Source organism: Sarcophilus harrisii, chromosome 3, assembly GCF_902635505.1.
Source record: "Sarcophilus harrisii chromosome 3, mSarHar1.11, whole genome shotgun sequence".
Classification (NCBI taxonomy): Eukaryota; Metazoa; Chordata; class Mammalia; order Dasyuromorphia; family Dasyuridae; genus Sarcophilus; species Sarcophilus harrisii.
In genome coordinates, this window is record NC_045428.1 from 302,900,335 (window position 1) to 302,926,125 (window position 25,791).

General features: G+C 34.2%; 1 protein-coding gene across 9 annotated transcripts in view; it reads left to right on the plus strand.

The window, feature by feature from the left end:
* STXBP5L (syntaxin binding protein 5 like) overlaps positions 1-25,791 on the plus strand; it is a 397,145-nt gene that overhangs the window by 204,548 nt on the left and 166,806 nt on the right. For all 9 annotated transcript variants that reach the window (XM_031959714.1, XM_031959715.1, XM_031959719.1 and 6 more), the window contains one exon: positions 4,670-4,793. In XM_031959714.1, coding sequence (XP_031815574.1) covers positions 4,670-4,793 — 124 coding nt within the window. The remainder of the gene's footprint in view (positions 1-4,669; positions 4,794-25,791) is intronic.

Below are 25,791 nucleotides of genomic sequence, written 5' to 3' on the forward strand. Positions count from 1 at the left end.
ATAAGTGGGTTGAGATTCTGTTTTGGTCTTAGTAACAAATGTCAGGAAAGGGTCTGAGTTTCTTAACTCCCATCATCCAACTTATTGGAAAAGCTTCTGACAGTGCTTTTTGTGGGCAATACTATAACTAAAACACAAAGGCAACATCTGAAACCACCCTCTCCCCTTCCCCCCCCCCCCCCGAAGTGTTTGTGTTCCACTGAGTCAATCTTAATCACTACATAAACCTTGGAACTCCTTCCATCCTTGTCTTCCTAGAGGAAGACAGTGATCAGGTAGATTTCTGTGTTGATTAATATAGTGTTAGAAAGTGTTGAGGAAACTACCCTGAAATCTGGTTCAATTGTAATTGGTCCCTGATACTGTAGTGGTCCCTAATTAAAAATGGCCTATTTTTAATGTCCAGGATAATTAAGTGACCCTGAGCAACTTACAAGCTTTCTGAGCCTTGTTTTCTCATATGAAAAGATCTAAAATAACCTCTTAAGTCACTCTTAGCTCTAAATCTATGATCCTATGATTTATCATTTAGATCACAGGGGTCCTCAAACTTTTTAAATAGGGGGCCAGTTTGCTGTCCCTCAGACTGTTGGAGGGCCAGACTATAGTAAAAACAAAAACTTTGTTTTATGCGCCTTTAAATAAAGAAACTTCATAGCCCTGGGTGAGGGGGATAATAGTCCTCAGCTGCTGCAACTGGCGTAGTTTGAGGACCCCTGATGGGAGATAAGGTCAGCATAGCATGTTCTTACAATGATCTGGCCATAGATTTCCATCCTTCTGGTTCCTTCCTGTGTAAACAGTAATAACTTTAGGGCAAATGTTCTTCCACAGAGTTTGGAGACCAGAGAAATTATCCTATTCTTGTTGGGGATGATGGGAACCTCATAGATGTAGGGACCCATATTATTTAAATTACCTGTGTATTATGAAAGCAAGGCAGAATGTGATAGGAGATCCTCAAGTCACCAAAAAAATAAGTCTTTGATGTAAAATCTTTCTGAGCTCTAATTACTGGCATCTGTTTCAAGTCTCTCTTTCTCTAGGGATTTGGCTACAAAGAGAATCTGTGATACAAAAGACTTATATTCCTGGTCATTCTAAATACATTATTTTTACTGAAAGGAAAAGGGAGTGGGGAACTCCATCACATTAATTTTTAACTTAGTAACTTTGTGTTATTTTCCAGCACACATATTGATATAGATAATCTTTTTTTTTTCTTTCACATCTGAAAGGTGTGGTCTTTACATAGATCAACATGGTACATTGACCATTTAAAATCCTCAGGAATTAAGCCATTTTAGATGACCAAGTGATCTGACTAGCAGAATGTTTACTTCTTTGAGCACCAGAATTTTATTATAGGAATTTTTTTTTATTTTGTTTTGTTTTTGCTGAGGCAGTTGGGGCTAAGTGACTTGCCCAGGGTCACATAGCTAGGAAGTGTTAAGTGTCTGAGGCCAGATTTAAACTCGGGTCTTCCTGATTTCAGGGCTGGTGCTCTATCCACTATGCCACCTAGCTGCCCTATTATGGAAATTTTTATAAAAGAATATTACACATTTTTCTGTTATTTTAAATGAAGTACGCTAAGCTTAGTATCATCTTTTCTTTAAAATTCAGTATCATTTTTATGAACTTTAGTTATAATATTGTTTTTATATCTTGATGTCCATTGAGCAGTCCTTGTCTTTGGACCTACTCTAAATGGTTCCAAGTGCCACACTTTTTAATAAGTATTTTTGTCTCCTTCTTTGTTTTTAAACTGTAAACTATCACCCCTTATTTCTGTCAGAACACCTGCTTATAACAGCCCTTCTACTCCCTTCTAATCTTCAGTTTATTGCTTCTAATTAGCAATAGACTAAGACACCAGACAACCTGATTTATGAGAATTAATCAGTCATTTAATAAGTGCCTTTTGTATGCTAGGCATTGTGCCAAGCACTGAGAATACAAAGAAAGGAAAAAACACCATACTTATCCTTAACAATCTCATTTTCTAATGGAGAAGATAATATGCATGTAGGTATTGACTTATAAAATATATGTAGTGTTAATGGGAAGAAAGAAACTCTGGAAATAAGAAACTAGCAGTGTTGGGAGAGCAGAGGTAAAGATGTGAAAAACCTCTTGCAAAAGGTAGGATTTCAGCTCAGTCTTGAATAAATCCATGAGGACAGGGATAAGGAAGAAGAGGTTCCCAGGTATGAGAAACAGCCAGCAAAAAGTTTTGAGGTGAGGACATAGAATTATGTGCACAAGAGACTAGAAGTCCGGTACACTGGATGAATATGTTGAGGGGAGTAAAATATAAGAAGACTACAAAAGTTTGAAGGGCTTTAAAAATAAAACAGAAGTTTTTATATTTGATTCTGGAGGCAATAGGAAGCCAATAGATTTGAGGAGTTAAGACTATAAATGACTGTCAGATCTATTCTTTAAGGAGATCACTTTGGCAGTGGAATGAAGAAAGAGAAAAACTTGAGGCAAAGAAAGTAGTCAACCAGAAGTCTCTTATAATAGTCTAGGCAGGAAATGAAGAGAGTCTGTGCCAAAATGACTTTGAGTTGTAGGAATACATACATGGAATGTATGGGTGTGTTTGTGTGTATGTGTATACACACATGTTTGTGAATATGATGTTCTGAAAGTAAAAACAACAGATTACCTATCCACGTGGAGTTATTGCAAATGAGAAGATAGAGGTGAAACTGGGGTTGCAAGCTTAGGCAACTAAGAAGCTAGTCATGCCTTTCACAGTGATAGAGAACCTGGGAAGAGGGGAAGATTTGAGGGGAAAGATAATGGAGTCTATTTTGGACTTGTTGGGTTTGGAATATCCAGTTCAAGGTATCGACTGGGCTTTTGATGATATTTGTTTGGAGGTCAAGAGATAGGTTAGGTTGGATAAATAGGTCTAAGAATCATTTAAATAGAGATAGTAATTGAACCCATGGAAGCTGATGAGTTCACCAAGTAAAATAGTATAGCCGAAGAAAAAAATAAGGTCCAGAACAGTAAATAAATTTCACAGTGAGAGTTTGAAGCAACCTCCATTGAATAAAATCTAAGGAATTTATCACATGTATTTTATGACAAATGTTTTGGCACCTTAGAATCCATTTTTACTTAATTCCTAATTCTCATCAGCATTCCAAACAGATGAAGTTGCTGAATAGCTAGCTGAATTAAATATAGAAGAGGTATTCCTATGCCCAATGATCTAAAAGTTAGTACAATTTTAAGCTATTAAAGTCTAAGTCTTTTAAAACATCATGTATGAGAGTTCACAGAAGAATTCTATATGTTGTCTTATTTTCTCATCAGCCAGTTTTTTTGTCTGCTCTGTCAATCAGTAACTAGAGTTTTAAGTTCCTAGAAGGCAAGAATTGTTTTTAACTCAATTTGGTACAATAGGAACTGAAACTCCATAAATATTTACTGATGAATATGTCTTCTTATATGGTATAATAGTCAAATCATATTTCTTCCTCTAGTTTTTCAAACTCTTAAATTTGCTTTACAAATAAGTTGATACTGCTCTCCAGGTTCCACAAAATACAATCGTCTTTTATAATACAGTATAAGGTGATGTTTATGTCGTTAATTTATACAGGTAACTTTATAGATATTATACTTTTTGACCCTTACAACAAACCTATAAAGTAGGTAATACAGATTTTATTCCCATTTTACAGATAAGGTTCATTAGCTCATAGTGTAATGCTAGAGAAACTGAGGCAAGGTAGAGATTAAAGAGTTTTTAATATTTTACTTGAGTTTCTGAGAGGGAGAGATTTTCTGAGGGCAAATCAGAATTCATTTGTTCCCCCCAGAGTTAAATTGGATTTTCATCTCAGAATATTCAGCATCAAATGTGAGAATTCAGTGATTTTTATATGTCTCCAGAGATCAGGGGAGACAAAGGCAAGGGGTGGGGTCCAACATAAGTGAGCACAGGAATTTCCAGCACAGACCATCAATCTGGTTCTGACAAGGTCAGGGTAGAACCATAAATTCTGATAAATTGAAAGTGAAGCGGATAATCGCTAGAAACAGAAAGTTTGGAACTATATATAGAGGCATATGTAAGCGTATCTCTAAGTAACTTATCTGCCTATAGAATGCTAATAGTCAGGGCTCCCAGCCCAATTATCTCAGTCCTAATGGTCAGGAAGGGGGTTTTGCAATCAGGAGGATTGAGGCAGAACAATTCAAGGAACTGAGGCAAAACAATTTAGGGAAACTGAGGCAGGCCAATTTAGGGAAATGGAGGCACAAGAATAGAACTAGATGACACCTACAAGTTCTTCAACTTCATTAAATTCAAAAAAGTTGAGTTATTTGCTCATGGTCATAAAGCTCAAGTATTAGTGGTGAGATTCAAAGCCAGGTTTCTTGTGTTTCCAAGTCCAGGATCTTTTCACTATAGCAGGTTGCCTCCAAAAATTATAAAGAAAAACTACTATTCTGATAGAAAAGGAAAATTGACTATCTCACCCCTTCATAAACAGGTGAAAGACTTCTTCCTGAAGATTTCTGATAATTTGACCTTAGACCTAACTACAGTACCTATTTTTACATACTTTGTACAGTTTTTTCCCCCCTCAGGATAATTTGCCTATGTAACCTGTTTGTTTACTCTTAACTGTTATTTCATTAGGCTATTCATTCAATTGATTGGCATCATGAGGGCAAACAGTTCATGTGCAGCCATTCAGATGGCAGCTTGACTCTGTGGAACCTGAAAAGTCCAAGCCGTCCCTTCCAGACCACAATTCCACATGGTAAGATGATGCTTTCAAAGGGAATAAATGTTGATATTCACTGCTTAAGGTGGAGTGGAAAGAAGTGGTGTCAGTACTTAGGTTAAGGAAGTGACATTTTACAAGTAGCTTATTTTCCCCTCCTTCACTTCTAAAGATTCAAGGGTTATTCCTAAGTGTCAAGAGCATTTTTTCCCAGCCTTCCTTCATCTTGTCCTCCCCTTCCCTCTTTTCCCACACCAGATGAACTTACTGCCTCTACATACAGTGACTGAAGAGGTTGATAGTTGAGTGGCTGACCTCTCTAGGAGTCACTGTTAGTGCTGACTAAAACCATGCACACACACACACTGAACCTGTACTTAATGATGGCGTCTAAAGATGGTAGAACAATCTGGTCTTAAATCTATTCGGAAATATCTTGTGGCTCTGCTGCCTTTGACCTAACTCCTCCTTTGTTCTGTTTTCTCTCATTCTTTGCTGTCTTTATATAACGTTCTTCAGATAGGCCCTGTTGCGTCTTGTGAAGTTTATTAAATGCATTGAAATTACCATCTCCCATGAGTAAGAACAAGTTATCTCTAAGTTTTAATGAAATCTCTAATAATATGTAGCATGTACCACAGAGCAGACTACAGAAAATTAGTGGGCAGATAGTGGAAAAAAACATTCACAAGACCTGATTAATTCAATGAAATTTCATTAATACCAATATGAATCCTATTCAGTAATGTTACATTTCAGAAGCTTTACTATACCTATATGCTCCAGCCATTACTTTGATGCTTGTGTGGGCATTTATTTATAATTTATCTAACTTCTTGGTTCTATGTATGCATTGTATAGCTACACCCGAGAACCACATGTGAAATATATATTTTGACACTAATCTTAGTTCTCCAGTTTGGGCCATATCGGCTTTTAGGAAAGGCATTAGTAAGCTGAAACTCATATACAAAAGAGAAATTGTGTAGGGTAGCTACTAGAAAAAAATTTTAGTAAAATTTCCAGAAGCTCTGTGGAATAGAATTTTGCTATAACTTGCATAGAATATGTCAAAGGCTTTCAGAAACTATCCTTTTAAAAATTATTAAAACCCCTCAAAACTTTTGTTATATCTATTAATAGTTTCTATATTATAAATTAAAATATCTTAGTATTATTATGAAAATAGTGTTGACCTCATGGCCCCCCAGAAAGGGTCTTCGAGAATCTCAGGATTCCTGGATCATACTTTGAGAATCTCTAAAAGTATATAATTATATTTCTGCATCAGCCAGGTGATTGTTATACATGTAAAAATATATAGGATGGTTCTCCTATTTGGAAAAAAAAGGTAATTGAGGAATGCCTCTCCACTTTCCAGATTTTCAGGAAGAATAATATATTTCTTTTTTTTAAATGGAAATAATGCAATATGCAAACAAACAAGAAAAAGAATTAGAGAAGAGGTTCCCAATCTGGTCAGTAGTTTGGAGGGTGGATATGGTCAAAAAGGAGAAAGGAGAGAAGGATCACTGAACATTGGGAACTAAGACATAGTTATTTTTCCTCCAACGCATAAGAAAGTGGATCTACAGGTGATGTCAGGTAAAAGATCTTTCATTAAAATTAGAGGAAGAAGAGGAAAGTAATGATAATTGATGACTCCTTGCTAAGAAAGAATAAGGTAGCCATTTATAAGCCAAATGATAGTAATAATAGTGGTCTACCATTATTCTTGGGCTTGCATGTATCAAGGAAGTTATAGATAAGCACATATTTTATTCTAGAAAGCATCTGGAAAGTATCATTCAAGACTGAAATTCTGGGCAAGAAATGGAAGACCTTAGGGATAAAATTGGTATTTTCATCATTGTTGTCAGTCAAAAACAAGGGATTCAAAAGAGAGAAGCAGATTGAAACCTGGAATAGCTAGTTAATAAGATGGTGTCTGAGAATAGGATTTGGATTTCTGAACCTTAGCTGAAAATATAGGAATGACAAGCTCCTTCTGGCAGGTAATGAAGTGATCCTAACAAGGGATGATAAGATATTTGTCTAGTCTTATAATCAATTCAAAAGCTGCAAAAGGAGGGAAAAGAATAAAACTATCTATGTATATCCACCAAGCTAGATATTATTGAGATTAGCTACTATGTCAAAAGAGTAGTAGCAGTAGTGATATCTAGGAATTAAAGTAAACCAAAATGCAAAAAAAGGATGGAGCAATAAAATTCATGGCTTCAGTTATCTATAATTTTAGAGAGTTGGTAGGGATACTAAGCAGTTAAATGACTTCTCCATGCAAAAGAAGCAAGATTTGAATCCAAGTTATTTTTCATGTCAAGGCTAGTCTTTATCCATTCTACTACATTACCGTAGGTCATGATAAAAAGGAAAAGGATAATGAGTAGTGAATAGCATCATGTATTAAGAAAATAATGCTTATATGAACAATTGGGGAACCAAAGATGAAAAGGATTTGGGAACAGATTAATAAAGGCAAGAAACACAACAAGTTATATCCATGCACTACAAAGTACTTTGACCTCCTACTCCAAAAAAAAAAAAAAAGATAATTTGACACAAAAGCATGCTATAATACAATGGGAGGGGCATTCAATTTTCTGGACATCAGGTAAAGTGCTTTTTTTGCTACAGAAAAGCAGCTATACAACTTCTAACATGCTTTAATAATTTCATCTTTCAAAAGGCAGAGCTACCAATAAGGGACTTGCTTATTCTGTACCATATTTTTACTAGTAAGAACTGTTTGTTAAAGTATAAATGTTCATTTGAAGTGACTACTCTCCTTTCAAACTTGTGATAGGAAAGGAGAGGAAAGATCAGAATGATCCAACATAAAGCCTAGATTTCAGTAGAATAGGTCTTAAGGGATTAAAATAAGAAAGTATAGATAGAATAAACATAATACAATGAACTGAACTTCTACAAGGTCAGTAAGCCTCAAAGGCCTTAAAAGTTCTCAGGAATGAAATTTTGAAAACAAGTAAACTCCTCAGATAGTCAGAAAAGAGCACTGGTTTGGGAGTCATAGGACCTAGATTCAAATCCTGCCTGTCATTGCCTGCATGACTATGGGCAAGTCACAAGACCTTTCTAGAATTCAGTTTCCTCAGGTGTAGAAGAAGGTAGTTGGATTAGATTGTGATCTGAGAGCCCTTCTAGTTCTAGGTCCATGATTCTGTGATGCAAAGAAAAAGGTAGAGTTGTATAAAGAGGTCAGCTGGATCACAAGGAATTTAAGTCAATCTACATTTAGTTGAGCCTTCAGCTGTCCATTACTTCTACTCCTTTCAGCTCTCCTGCAAAGATTCTGAGAGATGGCTATTCCCAGTGCAGTTGAATTGACGCTGAATGGCATCTCCATGGCAATACTGGATTGCATACAGATAGATATATAGGTATATATAGGTGTATATATAAGGTAATAGGTAATAGAGTATAAGCCTAAGTAAGAACCTAAGTATCTGGCACAATTCAGTGAGAATAGTGTTAGGATTGCTAACCTTAAGAAAGGTGCTGTAAATAAAAGGCTATTTTTAAAAAAAGGTGCTAAAAATAAGACTTGTGGGTGGACCATGGTATATTATATCTTTACAAGTATTTTAAAGACTGGAACATAGAAGAGAGAAAACCTATTAACTTATAAGAGGGCTGGATTTTGACTGAATGTAACCTTCAATATCACTAAAACTATTCCATAGTGGAAGATGGAAGCCAGATAACCATTTGTTAGGACTATTTTAAGGGGATCCTTATTTCAGTATGGACTAGACAGGATCTGAAATCCCAGCTCTAGTATCTATGATTCTAAATGTTTTGTAATCCTTTTAAAAGCAATGCTGACTTTCATCTGCTGAGCAATATTTCTTATTCAGTGATAGCATTATAAGAAATGAGCTTCCATGAAAGGAAAATCCATGATTTTCAGTACTGTGAGTATTTCAGTGTGACAGGTACTATGTGTGTTATCTGAGCAGGACTATAGGCAAACCTCTGTCTTTATAGTTCTGACAGACCAAAGCAAAATGCAGCCTTTGCAAACTGGTTTGACAACTGTTGTACATCATTCTAATTACAATCCACAAGTGTTCATAATCAAGTTATAGAGGATCTACAGCACATGCTATTAGCATTGCTTTTTCTCTGTGTGTCAGAGCCCAATATTATGTGACTTAAAATTTGATGTTAATATCCAAATCACAGTTCTGAATGCAATGGCACATTGCTAAAAGTAGATAAACAGCAATCATGAAACAATGTGACTTTTTGTGATGCTTTTATTCAAAGAAAAGAAATTTGATATCACTTCTATACATGCAACTATTATTGTCATTCCTTTATGGAGTGGGAAAAAATGTTTATATACTTCTCTAGGCAATATTTTACAATAATGTGCCAACTTGATTAATAGAACAAAATGCATTGATTATATCTATGAATATATATATATATATATATATATATATATATATATAGCAGTGCTATTCTTGGTACATCTACTAAACTGTCTGAGGAAGAATGTCATTTAAGCTATTCTGTAATTATAATAAAGTCATATTGACCTTCCTTCAGATAAAGCACCTTTGTCAGAGATATACACCGCTAATTTGTTAAATAGGATGCTAATGTGTTTTATTCTTATGGGAGTAAAGACTAATATGTTAATGGATATCACAACTTGGATAATCCTTTCTATGATTACAATGCATTCAGTTGATTCCTTCTTGAAATTCCGTGAGAATGTCAATATTGGTTAAATAGATGCTAAAAATGTATTGAAATCTGTGGAACTGCCAACAATGGTAGGCAAAGAATCAGGTTATAGTTATTTATGGCACAAAGATGGGTATTGGTTGTGACATTAAGTGCTACACTCATCATATTAGGAGATGATAGGGGCAAGAAAGGAAAACTAAAGGTTGATGGGTAAGCCAGCCATTGTTTTATGATTTTTGAAGAATAAAATGCCATCTTTAATAAATAGCTGTGTATGTTCTATAATAGTTGAATGAAAATCACTTTAAAGATTTCTTAAAGGCATTTCCCACAAGATGGTGATGTGATAGCATCTATAAAAACCCTGAACACAAATACTCCATGAGAACTCTAAAAATACATCAAAAAGAACAATGATAAAGAGAACAAAAGACAAATAGCTATAAATTTCTCTATGTAGACCAAAAGTGTTACAGTAAGACTTCCATATACCTATAAAGCTTTAAGCAAAGACAAGCTGTGTTTTGCCTATAACACTGTGATTAAATATACTAGGGTTTTAGCAGTACAGAGAGCCAGACTATTATTCAGTTATGCCCATGCAGTTAGCTCTGTTATCACAGCAGACAGTGCACTAACACCAAACAGGACAGTACTCAGGTTGCCAATTCCTAAGCCCCCCAAACCAGTGCCCAGGCAGCCCATTCCCAACCTACAATGAGAGAAGGAGTCAGAATACCATCCGGTATTTTGAAGGAAGCCTGCTACCGTAGGCAACAATCAGACCTTTCAGCATCAAAGTAAGAGACAGCCTTTGATATTATGCAAAGGGGAGGAGACAAAAATAGAAGAAGCTAAGGACAAATTTCTAAGTCAAGACACTAGAAGACCTAGGGATTCCTGCAAAAGATAAGACTTAATATTATCTATCCCTTCCAAGAACAAACAAGACCCACCCACCCAATCCATAAATAAAGAAGAGAGCAAATTTTTACCCAATGACCAAGTCCCAATCCAGAAACTGAGGTTCAAGATACAGGAAACAGAAGAACATATCATGGAGAAATAATATAAACTGATAAAAGCTCAAGGGTAAAACCAGAAGAAAAGAATAACTCCACAGAAAGTCTAAATAGATACTCAAAGAAAAGAATGACTTATCCAAAAGAGTTAGCTCCAAGAACTCCTAATTGAAATGAAACAAGAGAGGCAAAATATAGTTTTAGATTAAATGAGGGCTATGGTGGAAAGAATGGGAAGTAGAATTAATATGTTAGAAGTGAAAGTAGTAAGAGTTACTTTAAAAAAAACTTCTTTAAAAATTAGAATGAATCATATACTTCAACAACAATACTATATGATGATCAATTCTGATGGACATGGCTCTTTTCAACAATGAAATGAACCAAATCACTTCCAATAGAGCAGTAATGAATTGAACCAGCTACACCCAGCAAAAGAACTCTGGGAGATGACTATGAACACTACATAGAATTCCCAATCCCTCTATTTTTGTCCGCCTGCATTTTTGATTTCCTTCACAGGCTAATTGTATACTATTTCGAAGTCCATTTCTTTTTGTATAGCAAATATCTGTTTGGACATGTATACATAAATTGTATTTAACTTATATGTTAACATATTTAACATATATTGGTCAACCTGCCATCTGGGGGAAGGGGTGGGGGGAAGGAGAGGAAAAGTTGGAACAAAAGGTTTTGCAATTGTCAATGCTGAAAAATTACTCATGTATATATCTTGTAAATAAAAAGCTATAATAAAATTTTTTTTAAATTAGAATGAATCAAACAAAAAACACTAATTTCATAAAACATGATATATTGAAAACAAAATTAAAAACTTGGGGGAAAACAGAACAAAATATAAAATATATTTTTGAAAGCAATTATAGGGTGACCTTGGCCAAGAAGAAATAATCCAAGAATCATAATACCTCAACCCAAAAAAATCCTAAATACTGTATTTCAAAACAATATTAATAAAAACTACCCAGATCAATTAAACTTATAGGAAATTGTGAAAATAGGAAAAATCTAATAATCACCTTCTGAAAGAAACTGTCAAATGAAAACTCAGAGAAGTATCATACTTAAAAATTCAGAGATTCCAAGTGAAATAAGAAAAAAAATTTACAAATGGCCAGAGGGAAAAAAGAGTTCAAGTATGAAGGAACCAAAGACACAATGACACCAGTCTTAACAATTATCACAATAAAAGAGCAATCTTGGAATATGGTATTGCAGAAAACAAAAGATATAGGTTTATAACATAGAATAATTTATCCTGAAAAAGTGAAAACAATTCTAGAAAGATGAAAAAGTAATTCTTATTGAAATAGAGGTCTTTCAAGTATTCCTAATGAAGACATCAGAGATCGGTGGAAGCTTTGAAATGTAAATATTATATAATGACAACATGCTTCTGCTTTTTTTTTTTTTAAGGACAGGAGGATTTATTTTATTTTTTTAATAATTATAACTTTTTATTGACAGAACCCATGCCTGGGTAATTTTTTACAACATTATCTCTTGCACTCACTTCTGTTCCGATTTTTACCCTCCCTCCCTCCATCCCCTCCCCCAGATGGCAAGCAGTCCTATACATGTTAAATATGTCACAGTATATCCTAAATACAATATATGTGTACAGAACCAAACAATTCTCTTCTTGCACAGGAAGAATTGGATTCAGAAGGTAAAAACAACCTGGGAAGAAAAACAAAAATGCAGTTTGCATTCATTTCCCAATGTTCTTTTTTTGGGTGTAGCTGCTTCTGTCCATCATTGATCAATTGGAACTGAATTAGATCTTCTCTTTGTTGAAGAAATCCACTTCCATCAGAATACATCCTTATACAGTATCGTTGCTGAAGTATATAATGATCTCCTGGTTCTGCTCATTTCACTTAGCATCAGTTCATGTAAGTCTCTCCAAGCCTCTCTGTATTCATCCTGCTGGTCATTTCTTACAGAACAATAATATTCCATAACATTCATATACCACAATTTACCCAACCATTCTCCAATTGATGGGCATCCATTCATTTTCCAGTTTCTAGCCACTACAAACAGGGCTGCCACAAACATTTTGGCCCTTTCCCTTCTTTAGTATCTCTTTGGGGCATAAGCCCAGTAGTAGCACTGCTGGGTCAAGGGGTATGCATAGTTTGATAACTTTTTGGGCACAATTCCATATTGCCCTCCAGAATGGTAGGATTCGTTCACAACTCCACCAACAATGCATCAATGTCCCAGTTTTCCCGCATCCCCTCCACATTCATCATTATTTTTTCCTATCATCTTAGCCAATCTGACAGGTATGTAGTAGTATTTCAGAGTTGTCTTAATTTGCATTTCTCTGATCAATAGTGGCTCTGATCAATGATCACTCTTTCATATGGATGGAAATAGTTTCAATTTCATCATCTGAAAATTGTCTGTTCATATCCTTTGACCATTTATCAATTGGAGAAAGGCTTGATTTCTTATAAATTAGAGTCAATTCTCTATATATTTTGGAAATGAGGCCTTTATCAGAACCTTTAAATGTGAAGATGTTTTCCCAGTTTGTTGCTTCCCTTGTAATCTTGTTTGCATTAGTTTTGTTTGTACAAAGGTTTTTTAATTTGATATAATCAAAATTTTCTATTTTGTGATCAGTAATGATCTCTAGTTCATCTTTGGTCATAAATTTCTTCCTCTTCCACAAGTCTGAGAGATAAATGATCCTATGTTCCTCTAATTTATTTATAATTTCATTCTTTATGCCTAAATTATGGACCCATTTTGATATATGGTGTTAAGTGTGGGTCCATGACTAATTTCTGCCATACTAATTTCCAGTTTTCTCAGCAGCTTTTGTCAAATAATAAATTCGTATCCCCAAAATTAGGATCTTTGGGTTTGTCAAACACTAGATTGCTATAGTTGACTATTTTGTCTTGTGAACCTAACCTATTCCACTGATCAACTAATCTATTTCTTAGCCAATACCAAATGATATTGGTTACTGCTGCTTTATAACATAGTTTTAGATCAGGAACACCTAGGCCACCTTTATTTGATTTTTTTTTCATTAATTCCCTTGAGATTCTCGACCTTTTGTTCTTCCAGATGAATTTTGTTGTTATTTTTTCTAGATCATTAAAATATTTTCTTGGAAGTCTGATTGGTATAGCACTAAATAAATAGATTAGTTTAGGGAGTATTGTCATTTTTATTATATTTGCTCGGCCTATCCAAGAGCACTTAATATTTTTCCAATTATTTAAATCTGACTTTATTTGTATGGAAAGTTTTTTGTAATTTTGCTCATATAATTCCTGACTTTCCTTTGGTAGATAGATTCTCAAATATTGTATGCTATCGACAGTTATTTTGAATGAAATTTCTCTTTGTATCTCTTGCTGTTGGATTTTATTGGTGATGTATAAAAATGCTGAGGAGTTATGGGGATTTATTTTGTTTGCTGCAACTTTGCTAAAGTTGTGAGTTATTTCTAACAGCTTTTTAGTAGAATCTCTGGGGTTCTCTATACCATCATATCATCTGCAAAGAATGATAGTTTGGTTTCCTCATTACCTACTCTAATTCCTTTAATCTCTTTCTCAGCTCTTATTGCCGAGGCAACATGCTTCTCATTTAATAAGGAAAGAAATAGCAAGTGCTCCCTCAGAACTTCAAAACACAAAGAAAAAGTTAAACAAGATAGAGAATTTGGAGGGGGAGGTGGCTCTGTTTTGTTTTGATCAACTTAAGAGAATAAATAAGATGGAAGGAATAGCATATACAGTGACAGAAAAGGTAGAAACTTAATATGTTATGTAAGATTATTTTAATTATTGATCACAATACTCTATCACACCTTTTTTGTAAAAAGGGAGAGTAGAAACAAAGAGAGAAAATGTATAATATGATAGAAGGGAAATAACTTGATTAACTGTCATACCAAAGAACATAAGTGGAATAAGGTTAATCACTGAAAAAAGATAAGGATCACAGAATGTATTAGAAATCAGAGTCCAACAATGTCATTTACAATAACAAAATTTCACAAAGAGTTAAAATATGTAATGAGAACAAAATTTATTTTGTATTAGCTTAACTCAAAAAAGCACTTAAGATGCCTAGAGAAGAGAAGTCAAGACTAGAGGAGGAGTTAAAAAGCCAGGGGAGCCTAGTATTAGAATTCCACGAGTTGTATTCAGTTAAACAAAGCTTACTGATTGAGAGATGAATTCTCTATGACTGACAAGTAACCACGTATAAGTGCTAAACTTAGAGACAGGAAAATTGGAGTTCAAATTCTGTCTCAGATGCTTTTTAGCTGTATGATCTTGAGGAAGTTGCATATCTCTCTCTCAGCTCCATTTTACTCATCTGTAAAATGGGGATAATAAACATGCTATAGAATTGTTGTGAGGTCAGAGTGAGATAATTTATGTCAAGTGATTTGTAAAAGTTAAAGTACTGTACAATTAGCTTGTGAAGGAAATCAAAAATGCAGGGTTTTGCAATTGTTAATGCTGTAAAGTTACCCATGTATATATCCTGTAAATAAAAGGCTATTAAATTAAAAAAAAGTTAAAGTACTATATAAACTCTGGCTATTATTAATATTTTGCTGCCTCCACTAGTTTGAGAGGGAAGAAAAGAATGAAAGAGGGACTTGATTATAAGAAATTTGTATCTGATTGAACAAAGAATCCTTTTGAGGGAGAAGTTGGCTTGGCTTTTTTATATTCCCCAGAGAGCAAATCAAGAGTTGTGCAGTTCTCTAGATTAAGGGAACTGCTTGTCACTATAATAACATAACACTCTCTCAGTGCCCTCTTAAGAGTGATTGTGAGTTAAAGGGCTTTTCACTGTTTTATTAATTTGAGAGCAGAAGAAAAATAGATTTGCCCAACAGAGCAGTGATGATCAGAAGGAAAATAGTGGAGAAAAAATTTATATATATATATATATATATATATATATATGTGTGTGTGTGTGTGTGTGTGTGTGTGTGTGATGTGTGTGTGTGTATATATATATATGATTATGTATAGATATATTATGATTTTTATTAGTACATGTAGTATTCTCTTCTTTTATATAATAAATAATGGTTCTCTGTGGAGCAGGTTTCTTGGGGAGGTTTCTGGAGGCAGCCTTAGTTTCAGTTCCACGTAATAATCACTCCAAATGCAGCCAGCTGATAAAATCCAAACGTTTATTTTTTCCTTCCAAGTCATATCTCTTTCCTTGGGCCCAGTTAGCTTTCTTAGAGGCCTCTCCCCCTCCTTGGTTCCAAGAGCTCTTGCAGCTTGTCTTTTAGCTCTTCCAGCTTCTGCCTCTAGCTCAACTCCAACTCGTGGCTTCTCAATCTCCAACTGATGCTCCCATCTCAATCTTTTCAACTGAACTCTCCTGATTGAGCTCAGCTGTTTTTATGCTCTCTCAAAGGTTGACTCCTCCTCTGAGAGTGGGATTATGGGAGGTGTGAGTTTGGATATCTCATATTGAACCCTGAAATCTCCCAAACTGTGAACTAATGTGTGAGTTAATGTGTGAACTCTCAAAGGTGTTAATTTAAGCATTGTTTCTATCAATACTAATGACTTAACACCTTGTAAGGATTTGCTCTAATGTGTGAACCAATAAGCATTGGATTGATATGAGTAAATGTTGCTATAATTATGCTATAATTATTTTGCCATATTATTAAGTAAATGTATGCATAAGAATTAATGATAACTCATTTTATATTAATAAAAAATAAACCCTTGGACCTTAGTAATTACATTAGTGGGTAGCATGAATGTATTCTCTCTATCCAAACCCATAGATATACACAACCAGAATTACCCTTAAGACCCTGAGAAAGAGTTTGAGTTTTATAGTCACATGAAGATGATCCATCTCTCAGAACTCAGACCTGCAGGTGTGAGGTAAAGATAGGGGTATTTAGACCAGTCTAGAGGTAGAGAAGATGCCCTCCACACAATATCTGCAAAATACACACAAGATAATTTGGGAGAAGAGAGGATATTTCCTGTTTTCTTTAAGACTTACCTCAAATCTTACCTTCTAAAGCTGGGCTTCTTAAATTTTTTCCACTACCAACATTTTTCACCTGAGAAAGTTTTATGTCACCTCAGATATATAGATATATAAAATAGGTATACAAATTAAACATTTACTGATGATAAATCATAATTTCATGACCCCCACATTCAGTTACAAGACCCCAAATTAGGATCACAAACTACAGTTTAAAAAGCGGGGTTCTAAAGAAGGCATTCCCAATCTCCCCAGTTGCTAATGCCTTCCCCTTACATATTAACTTCATCTACTTTGTATATTTCTTACATGTACCTTATTAATCACAAAATGTCCTCCACATTAGAAAATGAGTCCTCTGAAGGCAAAAACTCCTTTTACTTTTCCTTGTATCCCCAGTGCCTGATATGTAATTAATACTTAATAAGTGCTTTTTTATTAATTCATTGACAAAAATTAAGCAGCTTTGTCTTCTCTATGTCACTGGCTATCAGTATTCCATCTATTCAAAACATTATTTCTATCTTTTTTTTTTATTTTGACTTTTTCTCCTAAAGTTTCAACACCATAATTGTGACATTTTGAATATATGTTGGCTGATTCATTTTTTTCCATCATTATGTGAAATAGACATGCACATTCACACAAATGTAAACATACATACATATATACAGATACACACACATTTATATTCATTTATGAGTTATTGCTGTCTCATAAAATAGTTGCTTTGTCACCTTAGCAATATAGGAACCTATTCATTAATCCATTTCAATAAGTAAACAATTATCTTTCCTAAATTGCTTTTGTAAGTGTTTCTTAGAGTGTTCAGCAATGTTTTTTCTCTGTGCTTTTGACCACTGTCTTCTAACTCAGGCCTGACGTAATCCCATTTTGGTGCTTCAGGTTCACACTCAGGATTGGAATGAGATGAAACTATTTTAGATCCTATAACATTCTGCCAAAACCAAGTGTAACCTAATAATAGCCTGGAAAGGATATTTATCAAAAATACAAAACTGGTTCAGGGAAATAGTTCCCTTCTTCTCTAAACAGAAATGTGTATGGTCAGAAGAGTTGACTTAAATGATGGCTAGACATCAGTCAAGTCTGAAGGGCCCCATCCCCTTATGGCTTGGTGTTTTTATGTCCAAGCTGCCGCAGTCTCTCAAGATCTAATCTTCTGAATCAGTAAAATCTTGAAAGCGATTTCTCAGCTTTTTAGGGAAAAAACAAACTCAAACTGCATGACAAGGGCCCTAACAGATATTGTTTCTATCATGACTTGTGCAGAGATACCTAGTGCATATATCTATTGTGTGTATGTATATTATCATAAACACATGGCTTTAAAAAGCTTGACATCCTCAATTTTGGAATACTAGATGCTAATCATAAGCAACCTTGGTGTCATCCTTCCTCTCTCTCAATCACCTCACATTCAATCACTGCAAAATATTAGGATATCTTTTTCTGTAAAGTATCTTTTATATGCCCTCTTTTTTCTGTTCTCATAGCTACCACCTTCATTTAGATCTTCATCACCTCTTAAATATCTTATAATTTCTTCTAACTATTCATTCTCCATCAAATCTCTTTCCCATTCCAGCTTATCTTTCACATAGCTAATATATTTACTGAAGTATAGGCCTGGTCATGTCATATACACCCCACTCCATCCCATCCCATTCAATATACTCAATGGTTTCCTATTATTTCTAGGAACAATTATACAAACTCCTTAACTTAATACTTAGTGTTTATAACAACCTGACACTTTTTATTCTTTCAAATCTTTTAGCATATTGGTCCCTCCACAAAAAGCCATAATGATATATTTATTGTCCTTCATTCATGACACTCCATCTCCCATCTCCATGCCTTTATATTTGATGATACCCCACCCCCAATCTTGGAATGCTCTTTCTCCTAACTTCCATCTCATAGGTGGAAAACTATATAGATTTGGATCAAATGTTACAATTTTCTAAGAGCTTTTATTGTCTTTTCTCTCTCTCCCAACTACTAATGCCTTCTCTTTTAAAGTTACTTTCTATTTTCTCTGTTTTATCTTATATGAATTGATATGCTTAACATGTGATATATGTGTATGTCAGTTTATATGTAACATATATACATATATGTATGTATTCATATATGTGTACATACATGCACACATATATAAAAATGTGGAGACAGAAACAGAGAAAAAGAGAGAATTACCTACTTGAATGCAAGCTTTGTCAAAGAAAGGACTATATTTTCTTTTTCTTTGTATGATGTGAGTGCTTAATAAATGCTTGTTGTCTGATTTTTTATCAGGCATTCCATCCAGTCTTGGTGGAATTCTTGTGACCAGTTCTATCTCTTTTATGAGATTCTACTTAAAGTTATTGTAGAATTATTCTCTTATGAAATTTTATCATGGGATTCTTTTAACCTAACATATTTGTCCCATCAAAGTATGACTCGTCTTTTGCTTGCTCATTTTTTCAGTCTTTTTTGCTAGTGTATTTTTCCCCTATTGAGACTTAATTTATAAACTCATCCATTTTTAAGGCTGGAAGGCTCTGAATTATTGATATAAGCAATTTTTTTAGAGATGTTGGTGAATGTACTTTTACATTTCTTCTGACTATAACCCAATATATTGTGGAAATAAGAATCCAAAAGCTGTTATGGATGCTTAGGAAACTATCGATGGAACCTGGTTGCTGTTCATACCTCCAGCTACTTCTAAAGGTCTTTTGACCCTGAAGCTACTGGATCAAATGAATGGAGTTTTTAATCTTATAAAGCCTTTAGCAGAAAATCCTGATTGAAGATACAAGAAGTACATCAAAAGCAGCTACATGAAGACTTTATCTTTCAATGTGAGTTCTGGAATAGAAGTGATAAGCTAATAGCAGTGATGAGGAGTTTTGTTGGTGATAAAGGTTTGCAGAGGGCAGGTAAATTGGGAGGCCATAATGTATATCTTTCCTGCTTTTTTAAAGAAGGATTACCTTACAAAATTTTTTTTAAATCTTTTGCAATCAATGAAAATATGCCTTAATTTCTTTCTACCTCCTTCTTTTCTCCCTCACTAAAAAAAAGAAAAAAAAAAAAGACCCTAGTTCCAAACATGTATAATCAAGTAAAATAGATTCCCATACAGGCCATATTTATAAGTCTCAGTCTACACTCTGAATCTATTACCACATGGTCAGGAGGTAAGTAGCAAATTTTATCACAAGCCCTCTATAGTTGGAGGTAGTCATCATGGTTATCATCATGGATAAAAATTTATAATTCTTTCAGAATTGTTTGTCTTTACCATTGTCTTTGCTATTGTTATTATAACTGTTGTTATTGTAAAAAAAAAAGTTATTCTACTAATATCGTCTGCATTAGTTCATTCCTGAAACATCTCCATCAACATTTCTTATAGTACAAAAGTATTCCACGACATTCTTACACTATAATTTCTTCAATCATTCTCAAAATAATGAACGTTCCCTCATTTTCCAACTATTTGCTACTACAAAAAGCTGATATCAATATTTTACTACCTATAAGTCAGAGAACAGGAAACTAAATAGGTACCTTATCAACTGGGAATTAGCTGAATATGGCATATGAATTTAATAAAATATTACAGTCCCATAACAAATGAAGAAATGGTTGGATTTTAAACCTGAGACAGACTTATAAAAATTGATAGTATAAAGTGAACAGATCCAGGACAACTGTTTATATAGTGACCACAATGTTATAAATGCAAAAAACAAAACAAAACAAAAAACCTTAAGAACTCTGATCAGTGCAATGGCCAACCATGACTCCAGGTAAAGAAGCATTCTTGCCATCTCTTTATTTAAGTATGATAGCTTATATGTACAGAATGAGATAAATTATCAAACATAACCTGTTATGGGCCAGAACTCTGAACTTGAAACAAAAGATTCTTACAAGATACTAAGTCTGTAGAATTGATAGAGACAATAGTTATCTAAGTTAGCATGGTTCAGTATGATTGATTTAATCCTACAAAGAGATTTTATGGTCCAGAACTTGAAACAAGGTACTAAGTGAAATTGAGGAGACAATGGTTAAATCTAGTTTAGCATTGATTTAATCCGACATCAAATAATGATTTCCTAGTGATATAATGATTGGTTTGTACTCAGTGTGGAACACATAAGCTAGAAGCCTCAGCCAGGGAGATTCAGAGACATTCGGAGACAAGGCAAAGGACTGGTGGCAGGAGCTTAAGCTCTCAGAACCAAGGGGAGAAATTCAATTCCATCTTCAATCTTCCTGGTGGCTGGCCTGGCCTCCTGCACTTCCCCCACAAGGCCAAGGCCAGACTAAAAAGCTCTCCAGAAAGCTGCCCAGCCCCAAGGAGGAGATAATAAAGGATCTGGACAATAAGAAAACTAACTGGGCCTCAGGAAAGGAGACAAGACTTAAAAGAGATAATAAAGGATTTGGACTTTAACATCTGACTATACTCTTGTGGTGATTACTGAACTGAAATGAAAGCTGTTCCCAAGACATCCACAGACCCTCCAAGGAAACCGAAAAAGAGAACATTACAATAACCAGCATGACAAATTTATTAGATTGACTAAACTAATTTGTTGTAAGTAATAGCTTTTATTTGAGAGAAGAGAGAGTAAAGGGAAAGAGTAGTAGTAATGAAAAAAGTAAATGAATGTCAATGAAACATCTAAAAATATACAGAAGAGAGTAGAACAAAATTCAAAAAGTGGTACAGACAAGTAGTAATATTGGTACAAGCATATTAAATTTAATATATGTTTTTGAAGCTGTTTGTAAATGATTCATGATTCCTTTACAATTATTTTCCTTCCTTTCTTTTTTTGTATGGTAACATTCATATTTACTGATGATTTTTCTTCATAATTTAAAAGAGATGAAGGAATAAAGGAAATATAGGAAGCTAGGAAATTATGAAAGTGAAAGCAATTTCCAAATACAAGATGATGTGGGCATGCTTTTTTTAAAAGAGATAATAAATACTTTTTTATGTATATATTTTATTTTATTTATTTTTTTAATTATAATAACTTTTTATTGACAGAACCCATGCCAAGATAATTTTTTACAACATTATCCCTTGCACTCACTTCTGTTCCAATTTTTCCCCTCTTTCCCTCCACCCCCTCCCCTAGATGGCAAGCAGTCCTATATATGTTGAATATGTCACAGTATATCCTGCTTTTTGATGATGTAGCATGATCACCTCTATAGCTGACTGATGTAGAGATGGATACAGTAGTTAAGAATGATGAACTAGGGTTCTTTTCAAAGGGTCATTAACTTGAATATTGAAATCACCAAGTTTAAAGGTAGGGTTGGGGAAATGAAGAAGGCTGATTCAAGTGCTGAATTTATCAAGAAAAGAGAAAGGATGAATTTTAAAATAATAGCAAAAAGGATTTGAACAGGGTGATATAGCTCATTGGAGTGAATTTCAAAGAAGAAAGAAATGGCAGCAGGGTAAAGGGCTGCATGTTGAAGAATGATGTAAGGAATAAGGCATATACTACTAGCTCTTCTTGGGGCCAGTTTATTGGTGATATGAGAGAATTGGTCAGCATTGGAGGGGTGGCCAGGGAGGAGATGAATTAAATAAACCATCTCTTCTTCTTGACACATTTTGTCAGAGAGTATGAAAGAAGGAGATACTAGCACTAACAAGAGTGTAGCCACAATGAAGTATAGTTCATATTATATGATGATCAGCTGTGAATGAATTAGCTTTTCCCAGCAAAGAACTGATCCAAGATAGTTCCATGGGACTCATAATGAAAAATACTATCCACCTAAAGAGAAAAAAAACTGATGAAATCTTAATGCAGATTCAAGCATATGTTTTTATACTTTATTTTGGAGGGAGGTTTTGTTTGTATTTTGTTTTGCAACATGATTAATATGAAAATGTTTTGTGTGATTGCACATGTATAATCTATATCAAATTGCTTACCATCTCAAGGAGGGAGAAGGGGAGAGAGAAATTGAAACTCAAAATTTTTTAAATGAATGATAAAAATTGTTTTTACAAGTAATTGGAAAAATATAATCTTATTTAAAAAACAAAAGGAATGAAGTATAATCCAGAATGAAACAGATTTCCATTAGAACAAAATGGAATTGAAGAGAGAGAAAACTCTAGGATGAAGGAGACCTATAAAGTGAATGTTTCAGAGGGATATTTGAGAGGAGAAGGCAAAGAAAATCATTAACTAGAGAGAGATAGCCATGAGATGAATATAGATCAGAGGTGGGATAAAGAACATATTAAGGTAAAGGAGTATTGAGTTTGACATATGAGTGATAACTTAATTATATAGATTAGGAGAGAAAGAAATAAGAAGGTAATGGCAATGGGACAATGGGACAGCAACAGTAGTAAAAGTGGAGAAGTTTACAGACCAAATTAGAATTCAAAATTCTAATTGGAAATTTAATGTGAAGATGCCTTTCAAGTACAGCTTCAGAACTACGAAATGTAGAGGGCACGAACATCAATGGTAATGGCAGATGGAAAGGTTAGGTAATAAAGAAGAGCTCTCATCCTGAATAGGATGGATTAGGAGATAACCATTTCACTTTTCTGTCCTACAGTCCCAGAGAAAGCCTGCATCCAGGACTAGGGTTGGTAGCAATGTGGATCTTCCTCCTTCTTTATTGGCAATAATATTTTCCCTCATGAGTTGTGTAGCAAGGGAGGATGAATGAAGTTTCACTCTACATTTTCAATCTCCAGGTAAAACTCCTTGGTTGATCAGAACAGGGTTTGGACTTTTGCATCCAAGAACATTATTTTGTGGAGGCCTATAGTTTGGGCAACAATAACAAGGGCAGCCACTTCACTATTCTGCCTTCTTCCATAACATTTTGACTGGAGTGGCCAAGGTTGCAAAAATCAATGGCAGTAGTGGACAGGAGGATCATATAGTGAAGGAACTTTTATGATAAAGATCCTGGTGAGAATTTTTCTGGATCTTAACTAAACAAAATTGTCAGTCACACCTTTCCTGAATCATGTTGCAATTTTAGAATTAATATGATATGCAGTGATACCTAGGCTAAAAGTCTAGACTATTTTTCAGTTGGAAAAATAACTCGTAGTACTACTGCTCATATCTTGGACAAATAGTTCATTAGTAAAATCAAACAAGTCTACAATTAAATAAGATCATAATCAACTGTGTTGCAATTGAAAAATTATACAGTGTTTTAAATGATCCCAAGTTTTTTTATGAAACAAAGTCCATCCATTTTCACATTGATAGTTTTTCATTGATATTACTTGGCTGTGAATCAAAGAATATCATAATCTCCTAATTATTAAAGTAGTGGGCTCTATTTATACATTAAATGTGAGTAGATTGTATCAGATTACCAACAGCCTAAAGGATATTAGATATGTAAATGAGGGCTTCTTAAACTTTTTTTATTCATTATCCCTTTTTGCCCAAGAAATTTCTGTGTGACCCTAGGTATATTAATATACAAGTTAAATATTTACTGATAATAAATCATAATTTTGCAGCCTCCACATTGAGTTATGAGACCTCATATATGATCATTAACCACAGTTTAAGAAACATGTAGATGACCAAAAATGCAAATTGGTCAGTCATGATGTAAGTGTGAAGTATGAACAATGGTTAGTCTGAATATTGTCAACTTTTACTGTTACAGCATATATATCCAAGTAATATCAAGATATCTAGATAAAGGCATCTACCACATTCACACAATGTTCAATGTTACTCTCTGTGGAGGAATTGTGAAAGGATATAAATGAGTGAAGCATAAATGGTTTATAATTTATACTTTTGGAGAGAATATCTACATTAGTAAGATCACAGATTCATGGTTTTACTAAAATGGTATAGTAGTTGGGCTTTGTACAATTTGTATTCTTTATCATCCTCTGTAACAATTATTGGTGCTTATATAATCAGGCTGTCTTTATGACACTCCTTTTGTTTGTGCTCATGATGAATGCTGCTAAGTAAAATGACTAATTGTTCCATGATGGCTCTCGTCTTTGCCTGATGAAACTAATGTTACCAACTTCTTTATTCATTCACCAAGCAGAATCTTAGAATTTAATTTACATTTAACCATCTCTCCATTTCTTTGTCCTCTAGTTTCATTTGTAGTTTAAAAATTCTTTATTGACAATCAGGTCATCCTGATTAAGAAATGTCCCTAGATTCTCAAGGGCAATTTTGGTGGAGGATAAACTCTGCCTGGCCTGGCAATAGACTATCTATTATATAAAACCCAGCCTAGATAAGTTCAGAGAAGCTCATCACTCAGTGATGATTTGACCTTGGGAACACATAAAATAAAAGGAAAATGATCCTAAGTCTTTCCTTCCCTGACTCTGACAGTGTCACTTGGCATAAAAGGTATCAGAGGCTGCTAAGAATAATATGGTTGAGGGAAGAGTGTCTATAAACATTAATTCAATTGTTTTAACACTAAAAGTAAGATTTTTTTTTTTACCCAATGACCACTAAGATAAAGATGAGAAAACACTATGAAGAATAATGTTTCCAATACAATCTATTTAACAAGTTGTTGATACTGAAAAATGGGAAGTTGATAATATTGCATCATTTTTGAGGAGTTTAAATGAAGGCCTCAGTGAAGAAATCCAAAACATCCAAAAACTGTCTCAACAGATTATTCATCTTTTTGCTAAGTAGAGAGACATAACAGTCAACTGAAACATTAAGAATTTGTAAAACATTATGGAATAGGATGGAAGAAAATTAGCAACAGCTTTACCTCAAAACAAAAACAGCAGAAAGCGGAAGAATGTAAACTAAGGCCATAGAAATCTTGGCATGTAACTCAACTGAATTGGGTCATCCTGATTATGAAATTGAGTCATGCAATATTATGGAGGCATGCTAATGCAGAGAAGTAATTCTAGGCTATAAATACTATTGAATAATTCAGATATTCCAAAGTGTTTTTTGTTTATGGACTGTGATAGAGAGCTAATTCTCAAGAAAACGGAAAGATTGTCAACTGCAGGAAGTCAAAGAAAACAATAGGAATCAATAGATAATTAGATTATTCACATACTGACCAGGTTTTTATATGGTAGATATAGTTTACTGTCAGGTCTGTATTTAATGCCTTTCTTCCTTGTTAGAGCTGGCTAGAGTTTGTATTACACTTTTGTAACCTTTCAG